Below are 13494 nucleotides of genomic sequence, written 5' to 3'. Positions count from 1 at the left end.
TAGGTTTTGTTATGCGATCATTTAGAATTTGTTATGTGATCGTTTGGCTAACTGTTACGCGATTGTTTAGATATCTGTTATGCGTTCGTTTAGTTTTTGTTATGTGATCATTTAGTTTTTGTTACGCGATCTTTAGATATTTGTTATGCGATCGTTTAGTTTTTGTTATCCGATCATTTAGTTTTTTGTTATACGATCGTTTAGTTTTTGTTATGCAATCGTTTAGTTTTTGTTATGCGATCATTTAGATAAATTTGTTCTAAATTTGTAGAATATAATTGGTGTTGTACATTTAACTAAGCAAATAAATAACTAAACAATCGCCCAAATCTAAGTAAAAGATCATTTAAGATTATGTGCAAGATCGTTTAAGAATATGTAAACAATCGTCTAGAAATAACTAAGCGATCGCCTAAAAAAATTACATATTGTTTAATCTAAATGGGTCAGTATCAGGTGTTATCAATGTTTGTCTACACGTTTTTTTGTTATATCCTCTCTGACCACATCGTGTATACCTATGTATTTGTCGTGGCTCCTCTCCAATTGAAAGTATCCTAACAGTTTGATGTCGACCTACACTTGCTATCTGCGATGGTAGAATTGGTTCAAAATCTCCAAGATCTGGTCTTCGAACCCATTCTTGTCTGTGTCCGATTGGGAAGATTGTTCGGCGTAAGTAGCAAGCACACACTCAACTAGTAACCATTTTGCACATAATGTTTGAACATTACTATTTCTCAGGGTCGTTGCAAATATTGCATGGGAGCACAGGATCTCGAGGCAATTAAACTCTATACACGTACATGTCCATGAACAAAGATCAACCAACCCCCTCAAATATCCATCGTCCACATTGATTATATGCATATCTACCGGGGAAACATAATATGTTCTAGACATCAATTCCAATTCCTTAAGAATACTCATTGCATAATCAGTTACAATATTTATGCATGTCATTGCATGTGTACGTCGGATATAGAACCACCTTGTAGCCACTCCTGAATATGCTCTAATAGCTTTGTGATTAGTAGTTTTCGTGCATCTTTCAACACTCCATTGAGGCATTCTATTATATTTGTCGTCATCTTGTCATACCTACAATGGACTTGATAAACCCTTGCCCACTGGTTTAATCCAATCTCTTCAAGATAGGCCGTCACACCAGGATATTGATGGAGTTTAGCCCAATACATCTGAAACTCAAACATTCTATAAGTTTTCGCCGCTAGGTAGAAGTGTGGGATTGTTTCCTTATTCTTGAATTTGTCAACCAAATTGTTCCGAATATGGTATATACATAGGGCATGAAATGCATCAGGGAATATACTTGCAACAGCCTTTACAATTGAGATGTGACAATCTGATATAATCATTAAATTGGGAACGTCTCTTATTGAAGCCTTCAAATGAGTCATGAACCAAGTCCATGATGCATCGTTCTCACCATCTACAATACTGAAGGTGATAGGATATATACGTTGTTATTGCCATCAATACACGTTGCTACTAACAACACACCTTTGTATTTCTCGTGCAAATGGGTCCCATCAACAACGATTACTAAGTGGCTGCAGTTTAGAAAACCTTTGATACACGAACCAAGTGCCATGAAGACGTACTTAAAGTATTGTTCGTCCTCTACTTCAACCTCAAATATCGTACCTGGATTTGCAAGCTTAAGTGCCTCGCCATATGCCCTAACACTAGCCCGCCTGTAACTTATGTTCACTCCATAATCTCGTTGAAGGTCTTCAATTATATCCTTTGGACGGTAGGTTTGACCAACTTTTTCGTATTTGGACTTAATTAAGTGTCTAATAACCCAACTTTTTGCTTGTCGATGATTATCAATTCTCATTCCAAAAGAATATGTATGTTCGCTGGGATATTTCGTCACTTTGAAGGAATAACTTTCTTTCATTTTTTTTTGCATGGATCCTCCACTTGCATTCTCTACCGAACACTGGATAGTTAGCAAGCTCTTTGTTGACTTTTTTACACGGTAGTCAAAGTTCTTTCTTATTGCAAGCATCGATAATTTAACTGATAAATCATATTTCGAAAATAAAATTTGATCGACCTTTATATCCTTATCATTCAGACAATCATGAGGTATTGTGATGAGGCATCATACGATGGGTCCTCTGATGGTCTGGGTATTTCAACAAATGGTTCAGTTGGAACGGTGGAATGCATTAGAACCGAAGGCATCACAACTGGTGGGACGGGAGCAGGTGGGGTTGGAACATGGATGTTAGGTGTTGGAGAAGTTTGTAGTCCTGAAGATTGTCCATATCCATATTCAGTGCGAATTTTGAATTACATCTGGGTTCACTGTTCTGGTCAAACCAAGCTCCACTTCGGTCATCCCCCAAGTTATATGGCTCAATATGATCATCAAGTGAAGACATGGTATGAATATTGCGTGTCGGAATGGTTACAAACGCACAATTTTGACTGGTTAAAATAGGTTGATCGATTGGATTGCAATGCCAGTACATATTGTCCGTGTGCACTCCATGACTTTCGTAACGTGTAATGATACAAATAATGACATCCAGGATGCATCACTGCCTTCTAAAAAGAAGCTAAGATCTTCATCGTCAACTATGTCAATTGAGGGAGCCGAGACCAATAGATTGTAACAACATTTGATGTGTATATCAAACATATCTGGATCGATATTCAGTCGTTGGTACATCATACTCATTAATTCACTGACTGTTATATCATTTCTGACTTTCAGACCTTTTATATGACCACCAATATAATTTCTTCTGGACTCATCCCAATCCCCATCAAATCGTACAAAGATGCAAAGTAGCATAATTGATCTACAATAGGATAAACAAATTATTGATAAGTGAACGATCGTTTATACATTACTATGCGATCATTTATAAATGTTTACACGATCGTTTATAATTTACTATATGATTGTTGATAAACTACTACACGATCGTTTATAATTTACTAAACGATCGTGTATAAATTACTACACAATCGTTTATAATTTACTATACAATCGTGTAGTAATTTATACACGATCGTCTAGTAATTTATGAACGATCATTTATATTATAATGAAAGATTGTGTTTATATTACTACACGATCATTTATAATTTGCTAAACGATCGTGTATAGATTACTACACGATCTTTTATAATTTACTATACGATCGTATTGTAATTTATGAACCATTGTATATATTGTAACGAACGATCGTCTAGTAATTTATGGATGATCGTTTATATTGTAATGAACGATTGGGTATATATTACTATATGATCGTTCATTTAATGCTAAACGACATTTATTATGAAAGCGATATGGGACAAGAAATCGTAAAATATCACTTACATTCTCTCTGTTTCTGAATCTAACGATGAAAGCGATCAATGAAGATGTTGGACTGAAACTCTGAGAGACAGCTACGAGAGAACAATGAGAGAATTTCATGGGGAGTTCGACAGAAAGTGAATACCGAGAGTGACCTTCCGTTTTCTTCAATGCTATTGGAAGAATATTAGTTGGGAATAAATGTTTTGGTGGAATGTTGGTGTTATATTGAATGCACGTTGAATGAAGGGTTGAAGAAAACATTGAAGGAAGAAGAAATGTGGTGCATTTTGAGGAGTTTTAAAAATTAGGGGTAATTTTGGAATTTCACATGAGCAAAAGATCAATGGTAGAAAAGTTTTTAGGAAGAGGTCGTTAGTAGAAAAGTTTTTGGATTTTTGGTCATTTTGTGAAATTTTCCAAGTCACAAATATCTAACCTATCCATGAACTTTCAATGTTGTATCCAATAAGCTTTAGACGTAATAAAGTTATTTAAAAATCAATAATTTTATCGGACAAGATTTTTAATTTTGTATCTAATTGGTCCTTAAATTTTCAATTTAGTAAATAATTCATTTTTAATTTTATATATATATATATAATATATATAATATAATATATATATATATAGGAGACCTAATTAAATATAAACTTGAAACTATCGACCTATTTGACACCAAATAACAAAAAAAATAAATACATATTATATACATTTTAAAGTTCGAGACCATATATAAACACGAATTTAGAAGTACATGGACTAAACTTCTAATTTTATATGAAATTGTCCCTAACATGAAGTTCTAGATCCGTTACTATGTGTAGCTAATATAAATTGTCGGGATGAGGTTATTTATCCTAAATCATTTTTTTTAAACTCTTTAAAATAAACTAAGAATATATGCTAAATAAGAATACTAATATTAATGTTAATATTAATACTAATATCTGTAACTCAGTCGAGGTAAAAATATTCTTTCTATTTTAGTTTATGAGTAAATTTAACAAAAGTTCATCTTGTTTTAAAAAAACCAAAATAAATTAGAAAATAAATTCCTAAAGTTTATGAAAAATTTTAAGAAGTCCTTGCAAGAAAGACACGATGAAATGAACCATGTTTGAAGTATTTTTAAACTAAATTCTAAACATCTTGCTATATTTTTAATTTATTTAAAAATAATGTTATACATTTTAATTATTAGTCCAAAAAGTGTGATTAAAAAATTAAAAATAAAATGGTTGATTGCATAAATAACAATCCAGACCCAAAATAATTAAAAAAAAATGTAGAACAAAGATAAACATATTAAGGATATGGTACAAACTTAGTGACAGATATCACTGATAGCAGCTATTAGTGATAGCTATATAGATAAATGACTAGAAAGTTCATGCGCAGCCTAGTATTTCACACTTCTTCTTCCAATTTTCTCAAATTGAAAACTATTAATTGATAGCTACAATCAGTTGCTATTATTGATAGTTGCTATCCGTGATAATTTTTTATTTGAGAAATATCAATACAACATTAAAATAGTAACACTTGAAATATCACCTTTCAATTTGCTATTAATTTTAGTGGCTATCATTGATACACTTTGATCAACTGTAATCAAACTTGAAATATTAATACCTAAAACTATCAATGGATGTCAATGATAGAATTTATAAACAGTTATCAATTTTTGAAAGAAAACTATCATCTTTTAAAGATTAACATTTAATGCTATAAATGATAGAAGTCTGTCAATAAGATGTCTATAAGTGACTGATAGAAATCTATCAATAAGAGGTGTATAAGTGACTATCTCTATATTTACCTAACTCATATCACTAATATCATTAATATCATTCATTTTATTGATATATACCTAAGTCATATCTCTGATATACGGATATGACTAATAGCTATGGCTATCATTGATAACTTTTAGTAGTGGCTATCAATGATAGACTTTCATCAAATGGAATTGACTTTTATATTATTAATATCATCGATATATGGATATCACCTAAGTTCTATCATCGATATCACTAATATTACTTATATCGCAGTTATCGTTGATAGCTTCTATCATTGATAACATGCTATCAGAGATAATTTCTATCATTCCTTTTTACCATCAAATAACATGTCATCGTTGATAGCTTGTAGCTATTAGTGATAACTTCTAGGCATTCTACTTACATTTTACTTCGAGATTCAACTTTATTAATTAAATTTTCTAAGCTGGCTATCAATGATAGTCTTCTATAAGTGGATATTAACTGTTGAAAAAATCATCTAAGAGTAAGCTATTAATAATAGAAAATATTAGTAGCTATCACTAATAGGCTTTCATTAGTGACTACCAATTTCGAAAGACTAACACTCAAAACTATCAATAGCTATTATTGAGAAAGTTTTATCATGATTATCAATAATAGACTTCTACCACTGATATCTACCTAAATTCGATATCACTAATACATGAATATGATTGATATCTATCTAAATCCTATCATTAATATTGTCACCAATAATTGTTATTATCAATACGTAAATATTGCAATTTGTGTCCTTCATTTTGGGTCATCTATGCCATTTTTTCAAGTTTATTTCACTCTTAAAATTCTATAAAAAAAATTAAAAAAAAAAGAAAAGAAAAAACTATTGGCCTGTTCGATATCGTTCACATTTCTCATTTTTTTTAGAAATAAACTTGTTTAATTACTATTCTCATTTCTTATTTTAAATGTTAAGAAATGTTTCTAAAAATGGTGCAAATTTGTGGACTAAAAAAAAGTAGTTTCTTTCAAATTCATTTTCATTTGTTATTCATATTTAATATTTTATTATAATAATCAAATTTGATAATTGACTTATTGGTGCTAAGTCACATATGAATTGGATCCTTTCAAGTCTTGGGTATGAAACTCAGACTCATATTCTTATTTTTTTTTTTAAAAAAAAGCAAAAAACGAATAAAGAAAAGAAAATTAAAGAAAGAAAAAAAAAAGAAGAAACAAAAACTAGAGAAAAGAAAGAAAATTATAAAAAAAAAAAAAAAAGAAAAAAAGAAAAGTAAAGAAAATTATAAAAAAAAAAAGAAAGAAAAGAAAATTATAAAAAAAAAAAGAAAAGAAAAAGAAAGGAAAGGGAAGAAACAAAAATTGGATAAAAGAAATAAAAAAAAAAAAAAGCAGCAAAAACCGAAGAAAAGAAAGAAAATTAAAAAAATGTGTATAACAAAACAAGGGAGGGAAAAATTAAAAATTAGAAAAAAAATAAATGTTGACTAATTAACACTTCTATATTTGTAAATATTTTAAAGTGGTGATATATATTTTTTTATTTTTTCTTTATTTTACAGTCTATTACAAATATCCCAATAAAAACTCACTTGAGATGGGCCAGAATGGGCCGAAATATTAAAGGCCCAAAAGAAAATACCGTTTCAACCAAATATAATAAATATAAATAATATATAAAAAGTCTTTAACAATTCGACCGTTGAACCGGAAAGAAATATATCCGTTGGAAAATCACATTCATCACTCATCAGGCGTTATTCAACAAACTACCCTTTAAATATCTTACAAAAGAAACCTCTTTCTTTCAAAACCCAACAAAATTCCAATCCCCATTTCTCCAATTTCAGACTCAACATTAACAAAATTCAAATCTCCTCATGGCAGAAACCAAAGATTCTGGCGCCCACATAGTTGAAATCCCAGTAGAACAAGAAAACCACACTCAGAATCAAAACCCTATGATCTCTGTAATACAACACCACCCATTGCGGCAAATTTCCGAAAGCTCTGGCCATTTACTCCTCTTAAAGCTTTGGCAACGGGACGAGCATCTCTTCGGTCTCCGAATCGGACGTCGAGAAACCAAAATGGAGTCTTTAAAGCAACAGATCTTCCAACTCTGTTGCTTCTTCTTCCTCTTCCATGCCCTGTCTCTCACTCTCTTGTACACTTCGTCTGATCCCAATGTGTGCAAAAAATGGTGGGTTCCGGCTGTGGCAATGGGGGCGACGTCGGGGGTGTTTGTGATCGTGGTGCAGCTGAAATTGTGGCTATATTGGAAGGCATCAGGGCAGTTGCAGAGGGAGAAGACTGAAAACAGAGCACTTACAAGATGTGTTCAAGAACTTAGAATGAAAGGGTCTTGTTTTAATTTGTCTAAAGAGCCTCAAATTGGGAATAGGATGAAGAGTTCTAGTGTGGAGATTAAATGGGGACCTCTCACTTGGTTTTCTAGGAATTTTATCACCATTTTTCTTCTAGGCTTTTCTGCTATTGTTTTTGCTGCTTCCAAGTTCATACTTTGTGCTTTTTAAGTCCAGGTAATATCCCATCTGCCAGGTACAACCTCCTAATTACCGTATGATTTATTTTTAACGTTAAAATTGGACCCTCAAATAATTTATATAATTGCAACTGTCACCGGATTTCAAGGATGTTTTTTGTAATTTGCTCTTATTTTTATTGCAGCATCATTCAATAATGTCAAAATGGATTCATTTTGATTTCTAATTATTTGGGTTTGTAAATAAATGCAGGTGGTTGAAGAACTTATAGGGGGTGGTTTTGAAATATTGTATTGGAATTTGGAGGATGAAGCAAGAGACGGGTCCGTCATAAAAAGCAGCATTTTTAAAAGAAAGATGTTGGAAGCAGCAGGGGAGGAGGAGAACAGGGGGGGCTCCATTTTTGTAGAATCTTTACAAATTTATCATTCTGAAGAGAGGGAGACAGTGAAGAAAGTGTAAAAGTACACAACAAGATTAGGTGTTGTTTGAAGTGAACCAAAATCAGTGTTAATTAAGCAACACTGCTTGTGTGCACTCTTTTGTTATGTTTTCTAGGCTTAATAATAACTTGCCAACATTGAAATTGGCCCCATATGTAACTTTTTGGCTAATGTTTATTTTATAGATACCTCATTCGTTATTATTATATTTTTCAAAGCTTCTATTTACGAAGTAACAACTTTATTATTTACATTCATGTTAAAGTTGCATAATTATGAATTGAAAAGTACTTGGATACATTTCGAATTTCACTCATCTTTTCAGAATCTAGTGTGCATCTAGACTACTACGCTCATAGTTCAACTAGAAAAAAACACTTACTAGTGAGATATCATATTTGAATCTCTAACCTAAATTTATTAGTGAGATGCTTTTTATGCTCTTGTTGTTAAAAGATCTACTTGTTCTTTTTTACATTTTTTATATTTTTTATATAGTTAAAAAGAAAAAGTACACACCTTGAAACTAAAATCTCTACTAGAAAAAAAGTTTGGGAGGTGTGCAGGCATGACTGTTTCAAATTATTATTTTATCACAAGTTAAGCTGGGAGAAAACCGTACAGCTGTTTTGAAGGACCAAACTGAAAAAAACCCCACTTTTTAAAAGAAAAAAATTCTAACAGCACGAATGTGTGAGTGAATTCATAGATCAATCTTTTCTTTCTTTCTTTCTTTCTTGTCTTTCTTCTTCCTCTTCTTGTTTGAGGAGTTTTTTCTTTTCTTTTCTTTTTTCTTCTTTTCTAAAGGTTGCACGAAGATTTTTTTTCTCTCTTCTTCCTCTTCTCCAGCGAGCTACCACACCAAATTGGACAAGCACAAACTTGCTGGCAGTGTAGCACAAATGACAGAGAGCGAGACTAGGAGAGAATGAAAAAATGAGAGAGAAACGAGCGAACAACAAGATAGAGAAGAGCGATACGTGTGAGAGAATATCAATATGTGGGAAAAGAAAAGGGAAGAATAGAGCAAGAGAGCGAAAAACAAAGAGCGTGACTAATCATTCCGCATGAGCACAAGAGTTCTATTTTCATAATTTCACTTAGTGTTGACATCAATGAAGGATCAAAAACCCCTCATTTTAAGAAACCGGGGCAAATCTCATCTTTCCCTCGCAATTTAGGTCATCCATACAAAAATCCCTTAAAGTTTGGCACGGTGAACTTTCCAAAAGATAACACAACCACAGATTTTTGTTGTTTCAAGGAAAAATTTGACAAACTTTATCGTAAACAGCCACTAAAAAGTGGAATTCAATACATTTGCCAGAAAAGAAGTAACATAATAAAGGTATCACATAATTGGAAAACTTCATGATTGATCCATTTCTCATGCAGTTTCAAACCCAAAGATCCTAAAAATACCTGCAATAAGCAAAATGAAGATAACACATTGTGAAGTGTCTTGAAAGTAAAGCTTCCTATGCATGAAATTAAAAAGATTAGTTGGAAGCATCAATGCACAGATAACTTGCCTTCATCAGCTTGATACTTGTTCTTGTCATCCCCAGCATATGCAAGTAAATTATGTTTTGGATTCCACTCAACACTGTTCATTGCAGCCCGACAGGGAATCTGATGAACAGTTCGTCCCGTTTGAACATTCGACTGTAGGCAAAAGAAAAACACTATCCATGAACCAGTTTTGCCACTAATTATCTTCAACCAAAGGAAAGGAAGGGTGATTCTAGGCCTTCCATAGATCAGATATTAAAAGAAAGGAGAGGCACTAAAATACTTACTATATCAATGAACAAATCCTCACTAGCAGAAGCAATGTATTCTCCTGTGTGGTTGAAACTTATTGTTCTGACAGGCCATCTATGGAAGTAAAGTAAGTGACAAGAAAATATTAGTCTTCAGTATATGAAAAAGTCACTGCGTAATGCAGTCATTGTGTTTCAACTAACAAAACATGAATTGAGGAAAGAAGAAAACTAATTGCTGTATATATCAAACAAAAAAAACTTACTCGAGTTTTGTAAATGTTCGCACACAGAGCATCTGTGAGATATCCCATAGGCTAACTAATGAATCAGCACTTCCAACTGCAAAATACCTATGATTGTAACAATGAAGTCATTTAGCTTTCCCTATGGCTGATTGCAAAAGTTTTCACAATAATTAAAGCAAGCAATTGAAAGTTGGAACCACCAATTTTTTAGTAGAAGAAATCCTGAGTGCATATTTCATGCAAGAACTCACAGTTAAGAAGATTCACTTAAGGTAAGACAACTTTGAAACTCACCCTCCAACTGGGTCAATTGCAATGCAGTAACAACCGGCTGTGTGAGCCATAAGAGTTTCAATTGGCCGAAGAGACGGGTATGCTAATACTTCAACAGTACCTGAGCACATAAGTTGACATGAAAAATTATTCAACAGAGTGAAAGCAACAATATCTCCTCAGTTATTGCATTAAAAGAAACGTCATTGCTGCAGATCATTACCATTTCCAGTTGTCAGGAAAAACATCTCCCCAGTCATGTTCCAAGCAATTTCATTCACCTGGAAAAAGATATTGAAAAACTCCTGTCAATGTAGACAATCAAAGTAAAACAAAAGACTCATCAATTCCTGCCCGCACCAGTTACTAATTAACCCAACAAAGGGTCCATATTATATCACCCTATTTGAAAGATACATTTAGACCCTCCCCTTCACATGTTTCCTCCTTTATACATTAATAACAAGGGAGCTGTCAAGGGCTTGCAAGAACAAAGACAGCCTCTACTAAAATTGGACATAATTTTAAAGACAGACCAACATCAACACGTCAAAGCAGTCAGATTCTTTAATGTCTTGTTGTGCTTTTAAATCTCTTAACAGTTAATACAATCCTTTTTTATGTTTCCATCAATGATCAATGGTTGAGTTACCATTCACTATCGTTGATAAACATTACCTCGTAATTGAACTTGCGCTTGTGAATTGGTTTAAACTTCCTAACATCCAGAATTGTAAGTTCATCATCCTGCAAAATGATGCAAGAAAACAGTGAGTACTGAAATGGTCAACATTTCACAGGGATATAAACATCTCAAGATGTACTTTAAAGCAATAACAAATAAAAATCAGCCCTATAATGCACAAAGTTCACCCTACAACATACCCTATTACCAACAGCTATGTGCGTCCCATCAGGTTTGTAGGTGATGTTGATATTTTCCCCACTGAGCTCAGCTTGCTGAGAGCATTTCCCATCTATAGAACAAAATTTTAAATGAACCATATTCTAAACTTTAATTGGATAAGTTACTTCTAAAATCTCAGTTTCAAACACTTACTACGAGCATCCCATAGTCGAACAGTTTTGTCCCCGGATGCAGTCGCTATAAGATCAGAATGTTTAGGGTCCCAGCATAGCTGATCTACACTATCAGTGTGCCCTTTCAACTCAACATCCTTAACCTTACCCTGAAGCAAACATCATCTGACATGATTGAAATGATTTGTTCAGGGTTGTAAGTTTAAAGACATACAAACAATACAACACTAAATGTTGTGGTAAAACCACAGAATTCATTCAAAACAAGTCTCAGGAGGTATCGAATGTAACACACTTTCACAAGTATACACAACTACAGAATTCTGTAAATCGTACCCCCATTTTCCAGAACTTAAAAGAAAGGAAAACACGAGAGCTTATCGAACAATATGTAAAAAGAGGAGGTGGGCAAAAGTTGAAGCTTTCCCTAACCCTTTGATTTTTATTTTAAGAAAAGATAAAAAAAAATCTCTTTCCATAACTTCATTCATGAACTCAACTATAGAAAATCCCCACATAAACAGCCTAAAAATCAGATATAAACTCAAACACTACTTGGGCAAGTGACAAATACGTTTATCATATTGGCCGGATGAAGAAACAAGTATTAAAACAAGAGTTAAGCTCAAATTCAACCACTTACAGAACCCAAAAAATAAATACAAAAAATAACTCAAACCCTAGTCGAGCAATTAGAGGACGATTCCAGAAAAGAATCAAAGAATCGACAAAACCCAGGTATGATACGAAAGCATACATGTCCGTGAGGCTCAATATGCCAAACTCGAGCAGTTTGATCAACGGAACCGGAAGCAAGCTTCATGCCCGTGCAATTCCATGCGACAGAATGTACCTTTAGCAGTTACAAGAAACAGATGAAGTTAAGATTAAAAGGGGAGAATGAAATCGCCATAGAAAGCAGAATGAAGGAAGGGATATGATAAAAACCTTCTTCTTGTGACCTTGATACTCTCTGCTGTGAAGATTCTTGAAAATTGGCGCTGATTCCTCCATGTCCTCCTGCAATGGAACGATTTCAAATTCTGCGATTTAGAGGAGGGATTTCGGTTCCATGTGAAGACCAAATTTTGTGCGAGGGATTTTGGATAATCGCTAATACATTTCAGTGAATTATGCTCGCCATTCGCTAATCCATAAGCAGTTTAGCTTGGGAAAATTTGTACATGATTCAAAAATTGGGCCCGAAATGTCAAATTATCCATTTTTAAAAAATAATGTCAATTGACCTCTGCTACATCATCGCCATACCAAATTATGTAAATTGCCCTTACACCAACCTCACGAGGTAAATCTCGCTATTGTCTGATTAAAACGCTCTCGCTTAAAATTCCCTGGTTTGATGTGATTGCTCGACAATCTACTTTTGTTAATGTCATGACGGAAGCCTTAAATCAAATCAATAATACCTAAACACATTACAATGGTGATTTCTTTAAACTCTAAACTCTATTTCAAAGGTGATTACTTCTCTGGTTTTCGACGGTGTTTTGTTGAACGGAGATTTTTCGAATGGGGATTTCCAAGACGAGGCTTTCTAAGAAAGGAACAGCTTTTCAAAAAGGTGAATTATTTTAAGTCAGTTTAATTATTTTTTATGTGTTATTTCTGGAAGAGTAGCATTACGAAATTTTGTATTGAGAGAGAGTAAGAAAGAGGAAGAGTAAGAGAGAGAGCGAGATTATGAGAGAGAGCGAGATTTTGAGAGAGCGAGAGTGAGATTGAGAGAGCGAGAGTACACTTCAATTGCTTGTACAGCTTAATGACAAATGTTCTCTTACTTTGTAGGATGACAGAAAAATGTCTATTTATTCGATTTGGAGGTGCTTGGGATGAGAATGAAAGTTCGTGTATTGGGGGACAGTTGAAAGGAATCGTTGTGCCCCCTACAGTGAATTATGAAGAACTTAAATCTCGCATTTACAGGATTACAAAAATCAGTTCTTCAGAGTTTGATCTTATCCTGAAAGTTAAATCTAATCTTGAATTTGAAGCCCCTCCACAATGCATAACAGATGATGATGATCTTCATTTCTTTCTTTTGCGAGAAGAGGTTAGTAAA

General features: G+C 33.3%; 3 protein-coding genes across 4 annotated transcripts; 1 reads left to right on the top strand and 2 right to left on the bottom strand.

Annotated features, from left to right (window-relative positions):
* Positions 1 to 959: 959 nt before the first annotated feature.
* On the bottom strand, positions 960 to 1864 carry LOC120090557. Its single transcript, XM_039048284.1, has 2 exons — positions 1525 to 1864; positions 960 to 1453 (listed from the first exon to the last, which is right to left on the bottom strand). Exons 1-2 carry the CDS (start codon positions 1862 to 1864, stop codon positions 960 to 962), a joined length of 834 nt encoding a protein of 277 aa, XP_038904212.1.
* A 5040-nt stretch (positions 1865 to 6904) lies between these two features.
* On the top strand, positions 6905 to 8312 carry LOC120091553. Of its 2 annotated transcripts, none has more exons than XM_039049643.1 (2): positions 6905 to 7701; positions 7899 to 8312. In XM_039049643.1, exon 1 carries the CDS (start codon positions 7020 to 7022, stop codon positions 7674 to 7676), a length of 657 nt encoding a protein of 218 aa, XP_038905571.1. In that variant the 5' UTR covers positions 6905 to 7019; the 3' UTR covers positions 7677 to 7701; positions 7899 to 8312. The 2 variants fall into 2 exon arrangements, with proteins under 2 accessions (XP_038905571.1, XP_038905570.1); XM_039049642.1 differs by having other exon boundaries at positions 6906 to 7682; positions 7899 to 8309.
* Positions 8313 to 9140: 828 nt separating this feature from the next.
* On the bottom strand, positions 9141 to 12569 carry LOC120091264 (THO complex subunit 3). The gene is made up of 11 exons (XM_039049217.1): positions 12363 to 12569; positions 12172 to 12267; positions 11434 to 11563; positions 11259 to 11350; positions 11052 to 11120; positions 10597 to 10654; positions 10395 to 10494; positions 10119 to 10205; positions 9889 to 9967; positions 9622 to 9754; positions 9141 to 9511 (listed from the first exon to the last, which is right to left on the bottom strand). The coding sequence occupies exons 1-11, from the start codon at positions 12426 to 12428 to the stop codon at positions 9477 to 9479; spliced, it is 945 nt and encodes a 314-aa protein (XP_038905145.1). The 5' UTR covers positions 12429 to 12569; the 3' UTR covers positions 9141 to 9476.
* Between the last annotated feature and the right edge of the window lie 925 nt (positions 12570 to 13494).

Source organism: Benincasa hispida, chromosome 11, assembly GCF_009727055.1.
Source record: "Benincasa hispida cultivar B227 chromosome 11, ASM972705v1, whole genome shotgun sequence".
NCBI classification, from domain to species: Eukaryota; Viridiplantae; Streptophyta; class Magnoliopsida; order Cucurbitales; family Cucurbitaceae; genus Benincasa; species Benincasa hispida.
This window is presented reverse-complemented; position numbering and strand designations above follow the sequence as displayed.